The 24,676-nt window shown below is 40.0% G+C and overlaps 2 protein-coding genes across 3 annotated transcripts in view; one reads left to right on the top strand and one right to left on the bottom strand.

Moving 5' to 3' along the window:
* Positions 1-16,772, top strand: part of fam185a (family with sequence similarity 185 member A) — a 105,782-nt gene extending 89,010 nt beyond the window's left edge. The window contains exons 6-7 of one of the 2 annotated variants that reach the window (XM_060843161.1): positions 13,011-13,145; positions 14,088-16,772. In XM_060843161.1, coding sequence (XP_060699144.1) covers positions 13,011-13,145; positions 14,088-14,203 — 251 coding nt within the window. In that variant the 3' untranslated portion in view covers positions 14,204-16,772. The remainder of the gene's footprint in view (positions 1-13,010; positions 13,146-14,087) is intronic. The other variant, XM_060843160.1, reaches the window with a different exon arrangement.
* Positions 16,773-19,889: 3,117 nt separating this feature from the next.
* Positions 19,890-24,676, bottom strand: part of fbxl13 (F-box and leucine-rich repeat protein 13) — a 236,483-nt gene continuing 231,696 nt past the window's right edge. The window contains exon 17 of the mRNA XM_060842551.1: positions 19,890-19,962. Coding sequence (XP_060698534.1) covers positions 19,890-19,962 — 73 coding nt within the window. The remainder of the gene's footprint in view (positions 19,963-24,676) is intronic.

Below are 24,676 nucleotides of genomic sequence, written 5' to 3'. Positions count from 1 at the left end.
AATCTTCTTCCTGACCTCTCCGCCCCCACCCCACTCCGGCCTATCACCCTCACCTTGACGTCCTTCCACCTATTGCATCTCCAACGCCCCTCCCCCAAGTCCCTCCTCCCTACCTTTTATCTTAGCCTGTTGGACACACTTTCCTCATTCCTGATGAAGGGCTTATGCCCGAAACATCGATTCTCCTGTTCCTTGGATGCTGCCTGACCTGCGCATTTCCAGCAACACATTTTCAGCTCTGATCTCCAGCATCTGCAGTCCTCCCTTTCTCCTGCCCTGAAAGATATCAAAACTGTTTGCGCCAATGTGTATTATCCAAAACTACAGTATATAATTACTGTGATTTTTCATTCTTTTATGAGATGTGTGCATTGCTGGCATCTGTTGAACCAATTGACTTGTTTAGGCCTCTGCAGCAGACATTTGAGAGTAAACCACATCAGTGTAGGTCTGAAGTTACGTGTGGCCAGGCCGGGTAAGCTTGATAGATTTCATTCCCTAAAGGACGTTGGGATCACAATGGATTTTTACAACTATGGATGTTAGTGGTAATGGTCACCATCACTGGCACTGAGAACTAAATTTCCCTTTTTTTTGGCAAATTGTTTTTTCTGGTGAGATTACAGGGGCCAAGGTGGCAGTAGTGGATGCCAACTTTTTTCATGTAATTCTGCAGCAATCACATGGAATTGGCAATGCTGGGACTTCATAGCATTCATCTGCTGGGATATTTAAAACCCATTGTGCACATGCTGCTAGCCAAGAACTGACCTTGACAGTCTGGTGCTCCACCATGGTTATCAAGACATGACTTGAGAAAGGGCCACTGACGCCCTGCTTTGTTGACAGGAAACTGGATGTCCAGTGAAGATGATGTTGTAAAGACGAACAATGCTTCTCCCTGATGACCAGTTGTGAATCATCACTAACCATTCTTCCATCCACTTTGATCATTATGAGATCCTCCCTTGTGTCAGATTGTGTTCACAGCACCCTGGCTGATATAGCTATAATCCCCAAACTAGTTTCATCTAATGTACAGAATTGACCTTAGCCAACCTCTTGCACTGGAATCAGCTAAGCCTCCTGACAGACCAAAGTCTGCTGTATAACCTGTAATGTTGACTTAGCATGATGTTCATGCTTTGACTGTTTGGTGCTCCAAATTCAGAAGCTGCTATTACTTTACACTAAAAACACTGCAGTTTACAGATGTTGGTAGGCTCTGGTAAACACAAAGTGAGTAGGATATAGATAAGTTGAGTGAGTGGGCAATAACTTGGCCGGCGTAGTTTAATGCAGGAAATTCTAAGGTCACACACTTCAGTAGAAAGAATCATATGGCAAACTATTATTTATTTGGAGAGAGTAGGTGCAGTACAGGGGGATCTGGGTATTCTTGTACATGAAACACAAAAAGTTAACATGCAGTTGCAGCATGTAATTAAGAGGGCAAATAGAATGTTTTCTTTTATTGCCAGCAGGTTGAACTTTTAAAAACAGGTATTTTGTGTTACAGCTACTAAAGGTATTAGTGAAGCTACAGCTAGAGTACTCTTTACAGATTTGGCCCTCGTATTTAAAAACAAAATTGCACACTGGAGTTGGAGGTTCACAAATGATTCACTAGGCTGACTCTTGGGATGAAGAAGTTGATATCTCAAGGATAGCTGAACAGGTTAGGTATTTGTTCATTAGAGTGGAGAAGAATGAATGGTGATCTTATGAAGTATACATAATTGTGAGGGGTCTTCATAGGGTGGACATTGAGAAGATGTCCCCTCTGATGGGGGAAATCTCAAAGTTGGATACGTAATTAAAGAATAAGGGAACACTTGTTTAAAACTGAGATGCAGAAGAATGTCTTCTGTCAGTTGCAGTGAGAAGGTAGTGAATGTTTGCTGTTCTGTACACCAGAGAGCTGTGGAGGCTATATCATCAAATATTTAAAGAGGAGATAGTTAAGATTTATGAAATATTGCTGAGCTGATGGCTATGTTCACTTATCATGCAAGAGGAATTGAGGCCTGCAGCAGATCGGCCATTGTCTATCTGAGTGGTTGAGAGGCTTGAGGGCCTGACAGAGCTACTCTTGCTCCTATTCTGTTCTTTTGTAAGGATCTCTTCTGAAATCAATTATCTTTATGTTGCTTTCTTTGGAGATTTTCCAGGGACATTAATAAAACTCTTGGAGCAGAGTTTTCCCCTCCCCACCTTTCTTGCCAATATCCACACACATCAGGAAGATATGGTGAGAATTAAGAAAATCAGGTTCTCGAAGTCGAGAAATTTGATCCAATTTTCCCCTCGAACCTTGAATAGTGATGATCAATCAAGCACTTGGTCCTAACAGAATGTGGGATTCCATATCCTTGCAGCCTGGGGATTGGGTTGTGGTAGATCTTACAGATCAAGTGTAAACAATGTTAAATCATTTCGGTTGCTGTTGAGCTATCAAGTGCAGGGATAGTGTGGGCATTGGTCAGATGAAGTTGTCCTGCCAAGTCAGTCTAGGGAGTAGGGATAGTCAGTTATGGGCTTTGCTAATAATGGTCAGGGAGCAGTCATGGAGTCCTGGAGAACGTGAACAACTCCAATCTGGGGATGTGCTTCATTGTATTGGATTGCTTAGGGAATTATCACTGTGGTAGTATTTGGGGTATTCTACTCCATCATCACTGAACTTTGCAATCTGTTGGAGGAGGACTTATGCACAGGAGAAGGTGGCAGTCCCATCACCATCACCATCAATATCACAGCCTCTGAATTTTAAACCCAGCAGCTCTTTCAAGGAGCAAAGGGGGTTTCAGATGGCATCTCCCAATCATCGACCTGTGAATGCATCTGAAATGTTACTAATGCCATTTTTATCAGAGTGCAGTTATCTCTTCATATCCTTCCCTTGTGACAAGGCAAGTCCATCATCCTGGGATGTGGGAGCTCGCATAATCACTGACTTCCTTTGACTGCAGTCATGTTTGAGTGTGTTCTATTACTAACATGCAGAGCTGTCAACAGAAAAGGCTTACACTCTGTAATTGTTCAAATTATATGTGACTGTCAACACCAAATTCTAGATGTCTGTACCAGGTATCCTTGGAGCTGCTGTGACTCTTCCATACTAGAGAGCTTTTAAATTCCTGCCACCTTCTAAGTGCTGCACAGTGATGGCTACTGGGAAAGAGCAAATTCCCCTTCCAAACATGACTCATGATACATTTAGGAAACACTCCAACTGGCACAAAATAAAGATACAACATGGCTCATGCCCCACCACTGCCATTGTGGAACAGACCATTGACCTCCTTAAAATAAAATTTCAATGTCTGGATCACTCCAGCAGAGATAAGAAGATAAGACCCAAAGCTGAAAATCTGGTGAAACAGAGGCTGATTTTAGGGGAGATGGTGCCTCTGCAAGCTGAATGGGTTGCATAACAGGCACAATTGATTTCCTTGCAGGAAATTTTGCTCGTGCTGTTAAGGTGGTTTTAAACCAACTCAGCTGAGGTGTCAGAATCAGGAAATAATATGAGAAACCAATAGGGTGCATGAAATGCAGCATAAAATAGAGAATAAGAAGTTAATAGGTGGAGCCTGAATAAAGGAAAAAATAATGAAATTTAAGTCAGGGTTACACTGTATGTGTGTGTGTGTGTATGCACAGATTTAGGTTAGTAAGACAGAGGAGTTGCAGATGGCCTTGAGGCGTTATGGTAATGTTGCAATAATGGAAACCTGGCTTAAGGAAGGGCAGATCTGGATGTGAAATATTCCTATTTACAAACTGTTCAGAAAAGTTAGCAAAGGGTAAAATGGAGAAGGAAACGATGCTTCAGAGGATTCATGGATTTGGCTAGAACAAAGGAATAAGAAGGGAGTAGTTACATTATCTAGTATAATATGTAGACCAGCTAATAGGAAGGGTACAGAGGAACAAAATGCAAGTTCCACTTGACGCATTTGTTGCTCCTTATCCTCTTTCCTATGATACCTTTTTAACATATTTATGTGATAGAACTGATTCTTCATTCTAGATCAAAAATATTTATCAGATAAGTTACTTTACTAACACTCCCAACTACTTTGCATGCAGCATTTCACTTTCCATATGGGAACTCAGCAGCTTTCAGAATTCAATGTCGTGTTCAGTAATTTTAGGACCTGAGCACCTTCTTCCATGAATTTTCAGCACTCCCCCACACTAGGCCACACATCACATGGGCTGCTTCCATCATAGCCAACCTATTTTTCACCCACATTAGCAGCTTTTCTTTCTCCCCTGCTCACCATTATCCATTCCTTTGATTGCCAGTTGCTGTTGTCTCACTCTGGGTTCTGTCCCCACTTACTGTATACATTCCAAACACTTCTGCCTCCATCTTCAACATATATATCATCATCTAGCCACAGTCAGTTGTGAAGGAGAGTCACTGAACCAGAAACACACTCTGCTTTCTCTCTAAATGCTTGCAGTACTACTGCGTTTTACCATCTATTACTGTTTTTGTTTCAGATAAATTCCAGCATTTGGATATTCCAGTTGTTCTTTGTTATTTGTGTATAGTATGGATCACTGGATCCGCTTCTTGAGCCTTAGTTAACAAAGATTTGCCAAACTGAACAGTACTTTTGACTTCTCATTCTTCAATGGAGTTTCAGCTACCTTAACATCTGCTTGTGGTATTACTGTGACCTCTGGTTATTGAATTTGTTTAGCCATTGCTCTAGTCACTACAGAGGATGGAAATATACCATGACCTGTTCCTTCAATTGTTCAGTCTCCTTGTCTTCAACTGGACTTTCCATGATGAAAGGCAAAGCTTTAACTTTCACTTCTGACAAATCTTTCCCCAGAAGTAAATCGACGTTGTCTTCAGTTAAGTCTGAGTTCTGAAGATAAGTCGTACTCCCTCTTAACCACCCTGATTATCATTGGTTCAGACAAGTTACACTCCCAATTAGACTTTGTACAATGGGACTGACATACTCCCCACCTCTCCCATTTTAGATCATAGAGTCTTGACAGCTCATAAAGAGGCCCTTTGATCTTTTGAGTCCAAGCTGGTTATCAAACATTTATTTATTCTAATTCCATTTTCCAGCACTTAGTTTAAAGTTTGAATGCTGTGGCATTTTAAGTGTTTCACCTAAGCAATTCTTAAATGTCTTCAGGGTTCCGCCTCTACCACCCTTTCAGGCAATGAGATCCAGATATGAGCAGATCTCAAGGTGAGAAAGTTTTCCTCAAATCCCCTTTAAACATTCTCCTCTTTATCTTTAAAACTGTGCCTCCATGGTTATTGACCCCTCCATTAAGTGGAAACATTTCTACCAATGTACCCTAGGCAGCTGATAGTGTGGCCGAGTGGCCTAGCACACTGGTTCCAGGTTCCAGTCTCTAAGGAGGCATGGGTTCAAGTTCCACCGCTGCCATTTCTGTGGATCAATTGTGATATTGCAGCATGTTGAAACGCCGTGTTAAGCACTGGTGTACTTAAGTTCAAAACAAAGAAATGTAGGTTTGTTTCTTGAGATATGGATAGAGCAGGGACAGGAATGGTTGTTGCAGGTTCCAGGATTTAGATGTTTCAGTAAAAACAGAGAAGGTGGTAAAAGATGGGGGGTGTGGCATTGTTGGTCAAGGACGGTATTACAGTAGCAGAAAGGATGTTTGGGGACTTGTCAACTGAGATAGTATGGGCTGAGGTTAGAAACAGGGAAGGAGAGGTCACCCTGTTGGGAGTTCTCTATAGGGCTCTGAATAGTTCCAGAGATGTAGCGGAAAGGATAACAGAGATGATTCTCGATAGGAGTGAGAGACCAGGTAGTTGTCATGGGGGACTTCAACTTTTCAAATATTGATTGGGAACACTATAGTATGAGTACTATAGATGGGTCAGTTTTTGTCCAGTGTATGCAGGAGGGCTTCCTGACACAATATGTAGACAGGCGAAGCCACATTAGATTTGGTACTGGGTAATGAGCCCGGCCAGGTGTTAGACTTGGAAGTAGGTGAGCACTTTGGTGATAGCGATCACAATTCTGTTATGTTAACTTTAGTGATAGAAAAGGACAGGTGTATACCACTGGGCAAGAGTTACAGCTGGGGGAAAGGCAATTATGATGCGATTAGGCAAGATTTAGGAAGCATAGGATGGGGAAGGAAACTGCAGGGGATGGGCACATTAGAAATGTGGAACTTATTCAAGGAAAAGCTCCTGTGTGTCCCAGCTAAGTGTGTACCTGTCAGGCAGGGAGGAAGCTGTAGGGCGTGGGAGCCGCGGTTTATGAAGGAAGTGGAATCTCTAGTCAAGAGGAAGAAGAAGGCTTATGTTAGGATGAAATGTGAAGGCTCAGTTAGGGCGCTTTAGGGTTACACGGTACCCAGGAAAGACCTAATGAGAGAGCTCAGAAGAGCCAGGAGGAGACATGAGAAGTTGTTGGCGGATAGGATCAGTGTAAACCCTAAGGCTTTCTATAGGTATTTAAGGAATAGAAGAATGATGAGAGTAAGATCAGGGCCAATCAAGGATAGTAGTGGGAAGTTGTGTGTGGAGTCAGAGGAGATAGGGGAAACACTAAATGAATATTTTTCAACAGTATTCACTCTAGAAAACGACAATGTTGTCGAGGAGAATACTGAGATACAGGCTACTAGACTAGATGGGATTGAGGCTCACAAGGAAGAGGTATTAGAAATCCTGCAGTGTGTGAAAATAGATAAGTCCCCTGGACCTGATGGGATTTATCCTAGGATCCCCTGGGAAGCAGGGAGGAAATTGCCGAGCCTTTGGCATTGATCTTTAAATCATCATTGTCTACAGGAATAGTGCCAGAAGACTGGAGGATAGCAAATGTAGTTCCCCTGTTCAAGAAGGGGAGTAGAGACAACCTTGGTAATTATAGACCAGTGAGCCTTACTTCAGTTGTTGGTAATGTGTTGGAAAAGGTTATAAGAGATTGGATTTATAATCATCTAGAAAAGAATAATTTGATTAGGGATAGTCAGCACGGTTTTGTGAAGGGTAGGTTGTGCCTCACAAACCTTTTATTGAGTTCTTTGAAAAGGTGACCAAACAGGTAGATGAGAGTAAACCAGTTGATGTGGTGTATATGGATTTCAGCAAGGTGTTCGCTAAGGTTCCCCACAGTAGGCTATTTTACAAAATGCAGAGGAATGGGATTGTGGGAGATATAGCAGTTTGGATTAGTAATTGGCTTGCTGAAAGAAGACAGAGGGTGGTGGTTGATGGGAAATGTTCATCCTGGAGTCCAGTTACTAGTGGTGTACCGCAAGGGTCGGTGTTGGGTCCACTGTTTGTCATTTTTATAAACGACCTGGATGAGGGTGTAGAAGGGTGGGTTAGTAAATTTGCAGACGACACTAAGGTCAGTGGAGTTGTGGATAGTGACGAAGGATGTTGTAGTTTACAGAGAGACATAGATAAGCTGCAGAGCTAGGCTGAGAGGTGGCAAATTGAGTTTAATGCAGACAAATGCGAGGTGATTCACTTTAATCAGAGGAACCAGAATGCAAAGTACTGGGCTAATGGTAAGATTCTTGGTAGTGTAGATGAATTACTCTATGCAACTTTCTCCCCACCCCCACCCTCCTCTCATTTATCTCTCCACCCTTCAGGCACTCTGCCTGTATTTCTGATGAAGGGGTTTTTCCCGAAAAGTCGATTTTCCTGCTCGTCGGATGCTGCCTGAACTGCTGTGCTTTTCCAGCACCACTCTAATCCAGAATACCCCTAAGATGGCCTATTTCAGTAAAAGTACAACACTGGTATCTATCAGAAAATATGGAAAACTGTCCAGTTGTATCCTGCACACAAAAAAAAGGACAAATCCGATCCAGCCAATTATTGCCCCACCAGTCTAACCTTGACCATCAGTAAATATATGAAAGGCATCATCAGCAGTGCTGTCAAGCAGTACCTGCTCAACAATAGCCTGCTCACTGACCCCTAACCTAGGTTTCACCAGTCCAGCTAAGCTTTTGATCTCATTAAAGGTTTGGATATATCCCCCCAATTTTCCCACTGTCAATATCCTTGGGGGTTACCATTGACTGGAAACTGTACGAGATGTTCCATATAAATATATTGGCTATAGAGCAGGTCAGGAGTTAGGAATCCTGCAGTGAATAACTCGCCACCTGATTCCCCGGATGGTAGACATAGAGAGAATCTTACATTACATCGATCAATGTAGCATGCAAGTTCAGTAGTTTATGATAAGATATAGCAGATTTAAAACAAGGGGTGAGGAAAAATTACTTCTCTCAAAGGGTCCTGAATCTGTGGAATTCACTGCCCCAGACTGTTAGGGATGCCAGGACAATAAAAAATATTTTAAGGAGATCAGTTTTTACTTAGTAATATGTTAATGGTTTTGGAGAGTGAACAAAAAAGTGAAGTTTAAGCTGAAATGAGATCAGCTGTGATCATATTAAATGGTAGAACAGGCTTGAGGGACTGAATTGCCCACTCTTGCTCCTAATTCTTATGTTCCCAAGGGCAGCTAGGGATGGATAATACATTGGCCATGCTAATTATCCATAGTGTATAAGGATATGTAGTCTAGCTGGATTAGCCATGGTAAATGTGTGGTTACAGGGATAGGATGGGGAGCTGGGTTTGGGTGGGATGCTCTTCAGAGGATCAGTCTAGACTCATTGGACCAAAGGGCTTCTTTCCACACTACAGGGAATCTAAGTGGGTGAGCTTATTAATCAAGGAGCAACCTTGTGTTGATAATGTCGGAGCCTGTATTGAAAATAACAAATGCTTGGAGATCACAGCGGGTCACACATGGAGAGAGAGCAATCTAATGTTTCAAGTCTAAATGACTTCATCAGAGCTCTGATGGAGAGCTATCTAGACTTGAAATGTTACTTTGCTCTCTCCATGGATGCTGTCTGATTCAAGGTTAGTAAATGGATATTTTGCATCAGTATTGACAACGAAAGGATATGCTAGACAGTGAATCTTGGAATATGTTGGTCTTCTAGAGGATTTCAATATAAAAAAAGGGATTGAGTGATTTGAAAAATATTTAAGTTAGACATTGAGGTCCCCCAGAATTCTGAAGGAGGCAGGTGAGGAAATTGCTGGGGCCTTGTATGAAGAGTTTTTGTACCTTTTCAGTTACAGGAGAGGCCGGAGAGGACTAGAGATTAACTAGGGTTTTTCCTTTTAAGAAGGGCAACAGGGATAATCGAGGAAAATAGAGGCCGGTGAGCCTCATGTCAGTGGTGGGGAAATTATTGAAGAAGACTCTTAGGGGTAGGATTTGGAAAATTATGGACTTATTAATGATAACATGGCTTTGTGTGGGCAAGATCATGTCTTACAAACTTGATTGAGCTTTTTGAGTTGTAGCTGTACAGTTGTACCTGTATAGAACGTTCTTTAAGCCACCTGTGGAGTATTGTGTACAGTTCTGTTTGCCACACTACCAGAAAGGATGTGGAGGCTTCGGACAGGGTGCAGATACGGTTGACTAGGATGTTGCCTGATTTGAAAGATATTAATTATGAGGAGAGATTGGACAAACTTGGTTTGTTTTCACATGAATGTGGAAGGATGGAGGGCAACCTGATAGAAGTTCTCAAAACTAGAGGCATGAATAGAATGGAGTCGGAATCTTTCTCCCAGGGTAGAAATGCTAATAACTAGAGATTGAGGTTTAAAATAATTGGGTAAAAGTTTAAAGGAGATGTGAGAGGCAAGTTTTGCACACAGGGTGGGACGTGCCTGGAATGTGTTGCCGGAGGAGGTGGTGGAGGCACATACAATAGCAACGTTGAAAAGGTATATAAACAGGCAAGGGAATAGGGTTACGGCCTGCATAGAGGCAAAAGCCTTTAGTTTAGAAAGATGACGTGTTGGTGCAGTCTTGGTGGGCTGAAGGGCCTCTTCCTGTGCTGTACCATTCTTTATTCTTTATCCCCACAGTAACCACCATGGTTGGCGGTGCATTTTTAGGTGTGAGGGACTTTTAAAATTAAACAATGGTGCTTTACAATTAAATAGTGCTGGACAGGCTGCTTGCAGTTGTGGCAGAATGTTTTTGGGTTGAGAACTCGGTGTGTGATTAGTCCAGCCATCTGCTTGTTTTTAGTGTCAACTAAAATTTCAACCAAAGTGTCAGCAGAAATGTTAGTTCAATCACCAAACTGGAGCTAAAAACACTTGCTGGAGTCAGCTATTACAAGGGGGCATAGCTTTAAATTAAGGGGTGGTAGGTATAAGACAGATGTTAGGGGTAGATTCTTTACTCGTGAGTTCATGGAATGCCCTGTCAGTAGCAGTGGTGGACTCTCCCTCTTTATGGGCATTTAAACAGGCATTGGATAGGTATGTGGAGGATAGTGGGCTAGTGTAGGTTAGGTGGGCTTGGATTGGCGCAACATCGAGGGCGAAAGGGCCTGTACTGCGCTGTATTTTTCTATGTTCTATGTTCTAAGCTGCAGAGAGCCTGAAATTTATAGACTTATAACTATCTACACTGCTTCCAACTAACCCAGTACAAATTAGAAATTAAATCTAATATTTCTAGCTCAGCAATTGGCTCAACAAACTTATTGAACTGTCAAGGATTCCAGTGAATGTGTTTGTTTTCTTTCTACTAGAAGCTTAGTATTGAATGGTACTAATTCAGTCCAGTTTCAGAGTTAACATTTCAGTTAAGTTTCTTTTAATATTTGTTCATTTTTAGAATCCAGTTCTGTCATAATATCATTCTTACAATATATTCTCCAACTTCAAGGAAGTTAACTACAATTGGTGTAAAGCAGTAAGATGACCTGTGACAATATATTTGGCTGGATGTGTTTACACTCTACTTGTACAACATAATTTCATTTCAGTAGAGGCAAAATACTGCTGATGCTGGAAATCTGAAATGAAGATTCTTGGAGAATAATGGAGAAACTCAGCAGGTCTGAGAGCATCTGAGATTGTTTCATCTGGGCCATATCTGAGTTTCTCCAGCATACTTAAAAATAAGGTGTCAGCCAGGTGAAGCTACAAACCAGGACTACCTGCACGCCAAATAGTACAAGCAAAATGTGCTGGACAGAGCTAGGTGATCCCACAACTAATGGATCAGATCTAAGCTATGCAGTTCTGCCACATCCAAACATGAATGGTAATGGACAATTAGACGACTCACTGGAGGAACGAGTTCCACAAATATCCCCATCCTCAATGATGGGGGAGTCCAGCACATCAGTGCAAAAGATGAAGCTGAAGTATTGGCCACAGTCTTCAGCCAGAAGTGCCAAGGGGATAATCCACCTTGCACTCCTCTACAAGCTCCTCCTAGTATCTCAGATGCCAGTCTTCAGGCATTTTGATTCACTCCATGTGATATAAGAACCAGTTTGGAGACACTGGACACTGCAAAGACTATAGGTCCTGCCAACATTCCAGCAATAGTACTGAGACTTGTGCTCCAGAACAAGCTCTTCCAGTACAATTACAAGACTGGCAACTATTGAATAATCTGGAAGATTACCCAGGTATGTCCTGTATACACAAAGCAAGCCTAGCCAACTACCACGCCATCAGTCTACTGTTGATCATCAGCTAAGGGAATGGAAGGTACCACCAGCAATGCTAGCAAGCAATACCTGCTCAGCAATAATCTGCTCACTGATGCCCAGTTTGGCTTCTGCCAGGGCCACTCTGCTCCTGACTTCAGTTTAGCCTTGGATCAAACAAAAAAAAAGCTGAATTCCAGAGATGAAGTGGAAGTGATAGCCCTTGATGTCAAGGTAATATTTGACCAAATATGTCATCAAAAACCTTTAGTAAAACTAGAGTCAATGGGAATCAGAGAGATGCTCTCAGATGGTTGGACTCTTGCATATCTGATAGGAAAAAAGTTGTGATTGTTAGTCATCACAGCTCCAGGACATCTCTGCAGGGGTTCCTCAGGGTAGTGTCCTAGCCCCATCATCTTCAGTTGCTTCTTAACAAGCTTCCCTCCAACATAAGATCAGAACTGGGGATGTTCGATGGTTGCACAATGTACAGCACTGTTTGTGACTTTTCAGATACTGAAGCACTCCATAACCAAATGTAACAAGACGTGGACAATATCCCAACTTGGAGTGAAAGTGGCAAATAACATTCACAGTCTATAAATGCCAAGCGAATGATCATCTCCACCACCCATTGACATTCAACGGTGTTGTCATCACTGAATCCTGCACTATCCACATTCTGGAAGTTGCCACTGACCAGAAACTGAACTGGATGAGCCATATAAATAGAGTGGCTATAAGAACAAATCAGAGACTAGGAATTATGCAGTAACTCACCTGACTCCCCAAAGCCTGTCCTCTGTCTAAAAGGTATAGTTCAGGAGTGTGATGGAATCTTCCCCACTTGCCTGGATGAGCGCAACTCAACAACATTCAAGGAGCTTGACGCTGACCAGGACAAAGCAGCCCATTTGATTGGTACCAACCCCACATCCACAAACATTCAGTGATTCCACCTCAGATGCAGTGTGTACTGCAGAAATTTGCCAAGGTTGCTTAGACAGCATCTTCCAAACTCTCAACCAATTCCATCTAGAAGGGCAAGGGCAGCGGATAATAGGAACACCACAACTTACAAGTTTCCCTCCAAGCCACTCACTATCCTGACTTGGAAATATATCACTGTTCTTTCACTGTCACCTAGTCAAAACCCTGGAATTCTCTGTTTAACAGCGTTGTGGGTCTACCTACAGTATATGGACAGCACCAGTTTAAGAAAGTAGCTGACCGCCATCATATCAAGGGAACTAGAATTCGACAATAAATGTTAGCTCGGCCAGTGTCATGTGTGAACTGAAGAAAAAAATTCTCTATTTGTTTCATGATATCGTTTCACATCAACTAGAGTATTGATATTTTTAAGATGTGTTTACATATGTTTTTAATCTCTGTGGAGTGTTTGTATTATTACTTTTTTTTGTTCATTCTAAAACTTGTCTTGATCATGACAGGTTCTATCATGTTAAAATTGCCTAAAGCCTTAAGAGCTGAGCTACAGCTATCTGGATCAATTGTAGAGATTAGTCCTGAGATTCAGCTGGATGACATTGATAATAGCACACAGCAAGATCACCAAACTGTTCACGGTAAGATGAATCTTTAGAGGAATATATCTAAATTCAGATGTGAAAAGAATTCTTCATATGCAGAATAACTTTAATTTAGCTTGAATTGTTGTCTTCTAGCTTTGTGCAACCAACATGTTAGAAAATCTACCCTATTAAACCCAGCATCGCACAGAATCCATTATTATTTTAGCTCTGGAAATAAAGTGATGGTTTACTAAGGTATTTAATTGAAAATAAAAAGTTATATTATCCAAATTTCCAGTATTTATCATTTTTATTTGATTGTGATTCTGAAACTGATTTTTTTCAAACTCTGCTTAAGTTATATAATAATACCTTTGATAAATTTAATTTATTCTGATCAATTTGTTCAAATCATAATTTGTCTGAAATTATTTTTGCTTAATTGGAAACTCTGGTGGATAGGTGGTACTAATATGTATTCCACTGGTTTTGTATGTCGTGTTAATTATCCAACTTCAAGATAAACTTATGAACATATTTAGCAGTTCAGGAAGCATCTGTGGAGAAGTTAAAGTTATCAACCTGAAATATCACTTCACTGAACACGTGTTGCCTAATCTGCTGAGTCTTCTCAGCAATTTATTTTTATTTACATTTCCAGCATTTGCATATATTTTTGTATAAATGTAAACTAGGTTTTGAAGTATATTATTTTATTTTGTCAAAATTACTTTATTTCTAAATTACAAGTTGTAAAAATAAATATACACAGATAATATTTTATGATATTTCAAAAAAAAATTTCAATGATGTAAACCATTGAAAATGTTACTTAAACAGAACAATGACTGTAAAGTACAGCAACTTGGGAACAGGGTAGTTGGATGAGGTTTGCAAAAAATAGTGTTACAGAAGGAGTAGACTGTGTCAACACAAATGTATTGTACGGTGAAATATGAATTCAGTCAGTAATACATTTTTCCCCTGGGATTTCAGCTTTTCTGAATGGTAAAGGAGAAGGTGCTCATTTAATCAAGGCTCAGGCAGTGCGTGGTATGCTGAACATTAAAAGCTGTAGTTGGATTGACACTCTGAAGCTAAAGTCATTATAATAAATCTGTACTAAAGCAAATGGATTTTTGTTTCCTCCATATCGATGAGTTATGAGTTTCCATGTATTGTTATTAGATGTATTTTTGCTACTTTATTTCACCTGTAAAGAAAATTATTTTAATCATGTTCATGTCATCATAATTTGTCATACATTGTTCAGAAATCATCTGTAACTGATTAATTGTCAAATTTTTGCCAATTTTTAGGCATTTAATTTTATAGAGCATTTAATTTCTTCAAATAAACATAGAGTATTAATCTAATAATAGAATGTAATGGTCAGTCACTTTTTGTGTAATCACAACCTCGACCTATTCTATAATTTTAGTAACCTGTAATAAATTAATTACCACAAAATACTTACCATCTTATGTTATGTTGCAGATTAACTATTGAAATAAATACTGCATGCTTGTTTGATCTTTAACAGAAGTTAAATATAAATATGCAGATTGCTATTTGTACATGACAAATGTATTTGAGTTATGGAAACCTGTCCAAAGGGGGACGTCTCTTTTTTTTAAAAAAAAACCTGGCACTAGTAAAAGATTGACACTTAGTAACTGTCCCAAATAACCAATTTGGTATTTAATAAAGCTGTACCTTATGGACACTTCCAAATAATGAATTACAATCAACCTTCACTGCACAAAGATTGTTTACAACATAAATCACTTGATCGGTAAATAAAAGTTGTGATTGATGGGAAAAAACATGGTGTCTGTTGAATGGAGATTTCTATACTTGCTGAGACATAGTATCTTACCTGCTTTTGTTCCAGGATTAGAGTGGTTCCTCTGCTTTTAGGGATCATGGATAAACACAGTATTCTTAAAAAGCCAGGGCCTGTGCAAGCATAGATTTTTCCACTCTCTCCTTGCTTTATTGCTACTATCTGAAATGAGACATTGGTCTCTGGGGCATTATCTCTGAAGACCAGGACACTTATTTGATGATGATGGTAAACTGCAGGTTGATTATTGCACTAAATTTCCTGCTCTTCCTCTACACTCTCCCCTCCCCCCAAAATAATAAGTGGTGGGCTGGAGGTTCAAAAAATTGAGAGGAGTGGCATATAGGAGAGCATGAAATCAGGGTGTTTCTGAAATCAGCAGTGAGGAGAGATGGACATTGAGCCCGATGCTTTGGGGATAAAAGAGGACTAAGAATTAGGATATGGGGACTGAAGTGGATGAGGGTTGGGAGAATCTGGTAGGAGAAAGTGAGGACTGCAGATGCTGGAGATCAGAGCTGAAAAATGTGTTGCTGGAAAAGCGCAGCAGATCAGGCAGCATCCAAGGAGCAGGAGAATCGACGTTTCAGTCATAAGCCCTTCTTCAGAATCTGGTAGGATACCATTATTGTTTGCAGAGCCAGTAGCAACCTGTAAGGTGCAAGAATAATAAGTGGACGTAGAATCATCTTGAACTGGGAGTTTTTATTTACACAGAATCCTTCACCATGTGTAGCAATTGAACTCACAACGTAAGTTTAATTCTATGGGGGATGGGAATAAATATTTGACAAGGAAGAATATAAAAGAACTAGGAGAAGCTAATAGTTCGGTTTCAGAAGGCCTCCTGAGTTCTTGGAACTTGAACAAGACTGATGAAGTGAAATCAAGCAAAGATCCTCAAATGTAGGGGACCCAACCTCTGAGGTAAACTTAATAGTTGTGGGTGATTGTGCATTGCATTGTCCAGCTAGTTGGCTACTCTAAGCAGAATGCCCTTTAAACTTTAGCATGCTAACCAGTATGCCACCCCTCTTCAAGTAATGGTATCCACTTTGTATCCATTCCTATCAAACCTGATCAAGTATTTCTAATTTAAGTAGTATTAAATACAAAGAATAGAAGCAATTTTTGAGGAATGTTCCAGTCTGTGAACAAGCAACAGCTGTGATGCATGTGCTGAGCCAAGCACTTAATCCTATCAAAAACAGGTTGGCAGACTAAAGTAGGGAGAAAGGAAAACTGCAATTGGAGGATCATCTATTCCATCACCAGTGTGACAGACTTGGGTGCGCTAACTCCACCACTCCCTCACTTTAAACATTAACAGTACACAGAGGACGAGGGGTGCATTTCAGAAAGGAGTATGCCATTAAGCCCCCGATTGGCTGGGACCTTCCAGTTGCTCTAATCGTACAATTGTTGACTTTGTGGTGTGCAAGCTGTCAGTGCAGCAATGGATCTTAAGATCACGACTGTTTCAATGGAAAAGGACCCCAGGTTGACAATCAACTCGGAAACCCAATGAAAGAGAATGCAACTATGATCAAATCCAGAATTCAATACAATCCCAAGTGAGTCTGAAAGAAAGAATCATTGTTGCAGTCAGCACTGGAATATTTCGTTCTTCTTAGTTCAAATTGCATAAATGACCATTTTGAAAATGAGCCAACCAGGTGCAGATTCCTGGGGTGTCCCTGATTTATGGTTTCATATATTATCATATTCAATTTTCATCCTGCATCTTTTGACAGTTGCTTTGAATTTGAACTAAATTTACTTATTAAAGAGAAATTATTTCCTCCTGTGCGTTAAAATATGTTCTGCTGATTAATGGTTGCAACATACCTTGGGGCATTCTGAACTTTTTGTTATAGTTTTTCTAATTTAAATGCGTCAATCTAATTTCACAAGAAAACTGTTGTTATTGAATAATTGTCATTTATTTGTCTTTATTTTGAAATACGAATATCCAAAAAGTAGTTTAAATAAACTTTTTCAAACTAATTTAGCAATACTTTGAATAAACTGTTGCAGTGAAATGTACGTTTCATTCGTAAAATTACCTTCATATGTCAAGAAGTGATGTACATAAGCCAGTGTTGCACAAATTAAAGTTTCTAACATAAAAGCACACACACATATTTTTGAACAAAAATGTCACCGTTAAAAATCTATAATATTCAACTGTAAAATTTAGATGGAATGCATGACATGCATCATTGGTTATCATATCTGGATTTTTTTGATTATTTTACTCAATTTTTTACTTCTGTTTTTGCAACGATCATTCCACTATAACTGAAGCACTAGTATAACATTGTGCTATCTTTCCTTGTTACAAAAATCAAATACCAGAGTTGAATATTTGAAAATAACTTGACTGTTGGTACAAAACTTTAATTATAATATTTTGTGTCTGCGAATTAAAATGATTTCTGTAACCAATCTGGTCTTCTGTCAATAACATGCAATCTCTATCTTTGACTTTTAATTGTGAAATTTATTTTTTGTTCCACAAATAATCAAAGTAATTGTTAATGGTTACACTATAGATTATTAAAAGTAAACATTCTTATATATAGGAAGTAGATTTCTGACAAGCTTAACAATTTGATGATTAAGCATTTTATGTCTCTTCATCTTCCTGTTTAGTGACCAGCTCATTCCCTTTGTTGTCATATCCAAACCATAATGGTGGATTCTCGTCATTGTATTCCAAATGCTGAACATTGGTTACTGCTTTGACAGCTTCTCTAAATTAAAGAAATAGAACATTATTAGATGCAATAAACAAATGCTTCAGTAAACTTTGTAATAAATCAAAAAGATAGAGGGAAAGAGAGTGGAAGACCATTTTAACTTTGCAATGTGTTTCATGGTCGAAAACAGTAACGCTGGAAAAGCACAGCAGATCAGGCAGCATCCGAGGAGTGGATCGTTGACACTTCAGGTGTAAGCCCTTCATCTGGAATGTGCTCATGTCCGAAGGGTTTATGCCCAATACATCGATTCTCCTCCTCCTCGGATGCTGCCTGACCTGTGCTTTTCCAGCGCCACTGTTTTTGACTCTGACTTCTCCAGCATCTGCAGTCCTTATTTTCTCCAACTTGTGTTTCATGTAGGCTGATGCAGTTGCAAAGAGAACTCTGACAAAATTGGGTAATACTTTATCTGTTTTTACTGCATTACAGTGAACAACTCAATTTTAGAACACCTTTAGAGTACAGAATTTCTGTTCGGATGCTGAAAGGTATTAATTCTAGTTGGGGAAAATTGTACAGTTTTTAAAAATAAAGTGAAACCACATGCACACTAAAGTGACAGTGGCTGATCTTCCACTCTGCCACCATCAAAGCTTTATTTTAAACTATACTTTGTACTAATCATCTTTTAGAATGATTTTATACTGTGGACCTACATGTAGCTTGAAATTGGTTTGATTGTGCAGTTGTCTTTTGAAGTAAGCCTTAGCGCACACATCTCATTCATGGCATGCTTGTTCTGTGGCCTATATTTTGATCACCAAATATCTATGTATACTTTGAATAGGTCAGGCAAGTGGTTGAAAAAATGCCAGTTTCAGCTGCCACATTACACTAATGATAGTAAGTATCATGATTAGCAGGTCTCTTATTGTAGAAGATTGATTTTTCTTGACTTGCTTATGGAACAGTACTTCAGGAGGTTCCAGTTGTAAAGGTAGTTGGTTGAGGAGCCCTGTACGCTTCCTGAGGAATAACTCCCATCCACTGATCCTGCAGTCATGCTAATGTAAGTGACCATCATGTTCACCATTTATGCTTGTCAAGGGGAACCTATCAGAGTGTCTTAACCATTCACAAATATGTCAGGCAATAGCCCAAATTTAAGGGATGGCTATTTTGGAACAAGGAAAGCCCAGTTCTCTCAGTAGTTATGACACTTTTAAGAATCCCATCACTCTGCAGGAGAACAAGTACAAAAGCAGCCGCAACATCAAGAAGTATCTTATACAGCAGATAATTAGGATGTTGAAAGTCAAGGTCAGATACTTTGACAGGTCTAGAAAATCCCCACATTGCGTACCAGTCAGCTTATCCAGAATAATAATGGAATTTTGCAACCTGCATAATAGTGCTTAACATGGGACTGGTGATGTGGTAGAAAAGGCCTATGGACCTTCCCATTTAGTGACAAAGCGGATGGGTGGGAGTTGGAAGACATGATATACAGGCTGTGGGAGTATCTTTCAGCTTCAATTCAGACAGTAGTGTCACAGGTTGGCGCTTTATGTAGATATATCACCTGTACCACTCTTGGTATAGATACAGACCTATCTAACCTGTCCACCAGCTTTCCTAAACTGGAATATACATTTGAGCCCAGAGTCTGTGGGAGCTGGATCTTCCAGGAAGGTTAAAATTTTAGTGGATTATGTCTCAGGAAGAGCCTCATGCAAAAGTGGTAATTTGTTTTAAAAAAAAACCTGGTGGAGGTGGACAATTCCATTCTCATCTTACAGTGTGCCTTCAGTATTCCCTTTATCATTGGTAACCTTCACCATTCTACAGCTCTGTCTTGGAAAGGTTGGCCACTTCACATGCATTCTCCTCTGCTGTCCCTGCCATTAATACCTTCCTCTGCTCATTTGTGCTGTGCGACGCCTCCGATTTAGGCCTATCTATCTGAAAAGTACACCTACTTGATGTGCCAATATTTATGGAAGTGCTTGCAATGGGTGTAGCATAGGATAATGCATCCTTAAAAGTGATAAAATTATCTTTAAGTCTTCCTATGTGGGCAGAAGCTCATGTTACTCTGGTGAGGGTCCTACATATTTAGTAAAGCATTTGACTATGCTACTTGGTGTATAGCTGATGTCAGCTGAAGGTGCAAGTGAATTGTGGCACATGAGGATTTGCAAAGTTAGATTAGTCACCTTGGTCCTTCAACCACAGAATCATCAATGTTCAGTGGACTGGAAGTGCTGCCGGGTCTCCACCACCTGATTCTACAATCTGGTTTTCTGTCCGTCCTGCCCTCCTGTTACAAAGTACAGGAAGGATAGCATTGTAAAAATGATCAGATGTGTTTCCTTTACATGTGCGATAAGTTGAAGTGAGAATAGGCAGGCATTAAATTGGGGAACAATTTGCATTGCAGAAAGTGGCTAGTGCGAATTTAAGTCTGCTGAGAGTAGCCTGGGATTGAGTAGCAATTGAGAGAAGGATGCGAAAATATGAATTGGGTGATGAGTATGAGTGGTGTTGCACCATAACATTCCATTGGTGCAGAAAGAACTTCTGACTTTCCAATGTTAATTGATTTTAAACATTACTTCCACTGGATCCAGGGCTATGCTGTGACCTCCTGCTGCAACCCCACAGATATCTCTATTCTCTGGCTTTTTTAGTGATGGCAACGGGAAATCTGAAGTGAATAAGATATTGTCCAAACCCTCACCCAGTTTGATCTTGCAGGAAAGTGTCGAAGAGCTAAGGAATTGTCTTTTCCCTTTTCAACTATTTTGAACTGATTTCTAACTACTTCTCAGTCATTTTTTTTCTGTTCTCATACACCTTACAGAGCAGGATTGAAGCTTTAAATTGTGGGTGGAAATTCTGTCAAGGTCAGCAAAGTTGCATGAACTCGACGACTAACCCAGGAATATTATTTAATCAATGCCTGGCTTTCTCTGCCATAATGTAGGCTTGTTGCAAGATCTGACTTGCATGTTCCATTCCTAAATTCATGTTAAAATTGGAACTATTGTGTCTCTCAGAGCTTGGAGCTCAGTGACCAGTGGTGTTCCGCAGGGATCAGTTCTGGGATCTCTCCTCTGTGATTTTTATAAATTATTGGATGAGGAAGTGGAAGGGTCGGTTAGTAAGTTTGCCGATGACAAGAAGGTTGGTGGAGTGGTGGATAGTATGGAGGGCTATTGTAGGTTACAGTGGGACATTGACAGGCTGCACAGCTGGGCTGATAAGTAGCAAATGGAGTTCAACCTAGAAAAGTGTGAAGTGATTCATTTTGAAAGATTGAATTTGAATGAGAATATAGGGTTAAAGGCAGGATTCTCGGCACTGTGGAGGAACAGTGTGATCTTGGATTCCATGTCCATAGATCTCTCAAAGTTGCCACACAAGTTGATGGAGTTGTTAAGTAGGCGTAAGGTGTGTTAGCTTTCATTAGTAGGGGAAGTGAATTTAAGAGCCATGAGGTTATGCTGGAGCTGTATAGAGCCCTGATGAAACCACATTTTGAATATTGTGTTCAGTTCAGGTCACCTCATTATGGGAAGGATGTGGAAGCTTTAGAGAGGGTGCAGTGGAGGTTTACCAGGATGCTGCCTGGACTGGAAGACATGTTATGAAGTAAGGTTGAGGGAGCAAAGGATAAGAGGTGACTTGATAGAAGTGTGTAAGATGAGGAGGGGAATAGATAGAGTGAATAACCAGAGAGTTTTTACCAGGCAGAAATGGCTATCATTTAGGGACCATAATTTTAAGGTGATTGGAAGAAGGTCTGGGGAGATGTCAGGGGTAGGTTCTTTACGCAGGGACTAGTGGCTGCATGGAATGCAGTGGTAGTAGAGTCAGATACATTAGGGACATTCAAGCAATTCTTGGATAGGCACATGGAAGATAGTACAATGAAGGAGTATGTAGGTGAGTTTGATCTTAGAGTAGGATAAAGGATTGGCACAACATCAAGGGCCGAAGGGCCTATACTGTGCTGTACTGTTCTATGTACAGAAAGGTTGAGATTGCCACTGAGCTGTTGTCTTACTAGCAATTATGTTAAAACCAGATGAAGAGGGGAATTGGCTCTTTTTAACTGCCTCTTGGATGATCATAATATTAATTATTTTGCTATGCCTTTTAAACAAATACCTTTAGATTCTTTGAAGTTTTAGATTTTATATTTGAGGCCGCTTGTTTAATTATTAACTTGTATTGGCGAAGTTTGTAGAGCTTGAATTCTTGGTGAATAATTGTTCTCCATTTACTTTTTCATGGAGCACTCAATTCATGTTTTAGAGATTCAGGAAGAAGACAGAATTGCATTTTCCTTCCGGTTAACAGTCATATTTAATTTTCTGTATGCTGTTCAAAGCTGCCGTTAATATATGACCATTTCTATATTCTTGAGTGTGCTCCATTTTCCTTCAAACTGAATGCTCGGCACCTGACCTTCAATCACCTAATAAACGAACTGATCTTGCAAGTTTGAATAAAAAAACAGACATAAATTCCATCACACTGACACAGTGGATTGGTTGAGTCTTTAGATAACAAGGTAATCTCAATCCAACTGGCTTAATTTATTCTATGATTGTGAAAACCACCATAGTCCCAGAGGACCATGCATGTTGACATTAGAGAGAGACGACTGATGATGAATTTAACCTTAGGGTCACTTTGCATCAGGCAGGGGGCAAAGGTGAGAAGGCAAGGCCATCATGGCAACCTCTCGTACTCTGGACTTGTCTCAATCCATGGCCTGATGATCACTGGAATCATTTTGGATCAATATTTGGCTTTTGAAATTATTTTTTCATCCATGGAAGTTTCCATGTATGCTAACTGGTGTGGAATTTGAATATTCATAGTTCATTTTCACAATGATCATAATACTTTCTCCACCATGAAAAAAAATGCAAGCAGTACTTCTCAATTTATGGTTTTCATTACCAGGTCACTTTAAAAGAACAATACAAAAATTGACTGGACAACATAAACATGTTTTACATTCATTCTTTGACTTAACCAAATTAAAAACCTGCTTGGATACTAACAAAAATGTTCGCTGAGCACATTTGAATCCTTTTAACTGTCCAGTTAAATGATTTATTGATCCAATTTGGTCTTTTTTTGTAAATCTGATTTCTAGAAGATTGGTAGGTGGTAATCTGAGGTTTGCGTCTTTAGGATGCCTAGATTTACATCCTGCACCTCATTCTCACTTGACTTTACATCACCTCAATTTGACTGGTTGAGGTCTGAGACTTGGTTCTATATCTCTGATCCTCTACTAGGTAATTATGTGTTTAATCCACTAGTCTACCTTTGGCGGCCTCCACAAATAGTATTTGTTATGATGTGTGTTCCCTTTTCTCTCTATTTTGGAAATGGGTTTTCCCCTAACTTCCACTCACCCTGGAACATTACTGTCTTCAACTGATTGTTCAGCTTTTGCTGTTGTTCCCCTGTGGCTCATCACTAAGTGATGCTTCACCATCGCTTTCCCCTGGTCTGTTCCATGAACTTCATTTGTCCACTTGTAGTGTTACCATGAAGGTATCTGTTAATCAGATTTTTGATTCTGACATGTCCACCTTTCTGTGCCCCTTTGTTTATGGTTGTTGGCCTAAATGACTTCTTTGGGATCAATCCTGACCTTTTCTAATACTTCTGGTTGGATTCAATCCTGTGTAAATTGAATGACCCTTCCTCAGATCTAAATCCTACGGGTTTTACTACCCCTGTAGATATTGGGACCTCTTGTAGTTTCCTACCCTGCTGCCAGTTGTTTAACTCAAGTGACATTTCTTTAGTCAGTGCAACTGTCATGAGTTGTGCTGTACCTAGTAGGACATCCAATATTTTGATTCTTGGCTTTCTTGACACTTGCTGATGACTTTTTCCTGGGCTCTTCTTTTCTATTCGAGGGATATACATTGCTACGAGGCAAATCATTCCCTAATAAATATTTATCCTTGGCATTGTCAAGCTTGGATGACTCCACTGTTACCAGAACCATAACAGGTTCACTCTCAGTAATTTCATTTATGCATCTATTACATACACTGGTGGCTGGGGGTATGGGAAGAAACCAAGTTTCGAAGAAGGCAAGACAGATACATTATTGATAAAGCCAGCTTTGCTATAGCACAGTAGATCCATGCTTGTGCAATCCCATGTTATAAGAAAATGGTGTTATAGAAGCACCATGTAAACTAATGGGGCTGGTATCACATTTAAATCAATACACTCTTTAAGACTTGATGCTTTAGAAACAGTGTCCCCAATTTGTCGATTGTGTTATAGTGAACTTGTGTTAATGAATGATTTGTACTGTCCACAAATACTTTTTAACCTGTCAAACAGTGTGCTAAGAAAGATAACATTGGATTTTGTTTTCACTGGTGATATTTGGGTAGTATCTGATTATGTGAGAAGTTGATATTCAATTAATGTCAGTATCAGCTTTTGCCCAGTTGGATAGATTATTTGTGTTGGCTAAGCATATAAAACATGAGTAATTTAGATAGATTAGCAAGTATTTCTTTTCGGAAAACTGCCATCCTCTTGTGCAGTGGATATGAATTCTCTGCAATCCTTTAAAATAGCTCAATAATTTCCTGATTTTTAATTAGATTAGGTTACCTACAGTGTGGAAACATGTCCTTCGGCTCAAAAAGTCCACACTGACCCTCCTAAGAGTAACCCCCCCCCAAGACTCCTTTTCTCTACGTTTACCCCTGACGAATGTAGCTAACAGTATGGGCAATTTACCATGGCTAATTCACCTCACCTGCATATCTTTTGGAATGTGGGAGGAAAGCAGAGCATCCGGAGGAAACCCCCAACAGATAAAGGGAGAATCTACAAACTCCGCACAGCCAGTCGCCTGAGGCGTGAATCCAACCTGGGTCCCTGGTGCTGTGAGGCAGCAGTGCTAACCATGGAGCCACCGAGCTGCCTTTATGAAAGCTAAAATTAGAAGGATTTATGGGTTCTCTTGGTGTCCT

The sequence above is a fragment of the Hemiscyllium ocellatum genome, chromosome 23 (genome assembly GCF_020745735.1).
Source record: "Hemiscyllium ocellatum isolate sHemOce1 chromosome 23, sHemOce1.pat.X.cur, whole genome shotgun sequence".
NCBI classification, from domain to species: domain Eukaryota; kingdom Metazoa; phylum Chordata; class Chondrichthyes; order Orectolobiformes; family Hemiscylliidae; genus Hemiscyllium; species Hemiscyllium ocellatum.
The sequence above is the reverse complement of the archived record's forward strand: the minus strand, read 5'-3'. Positions and strand labels throughout refer to the sequence as shown.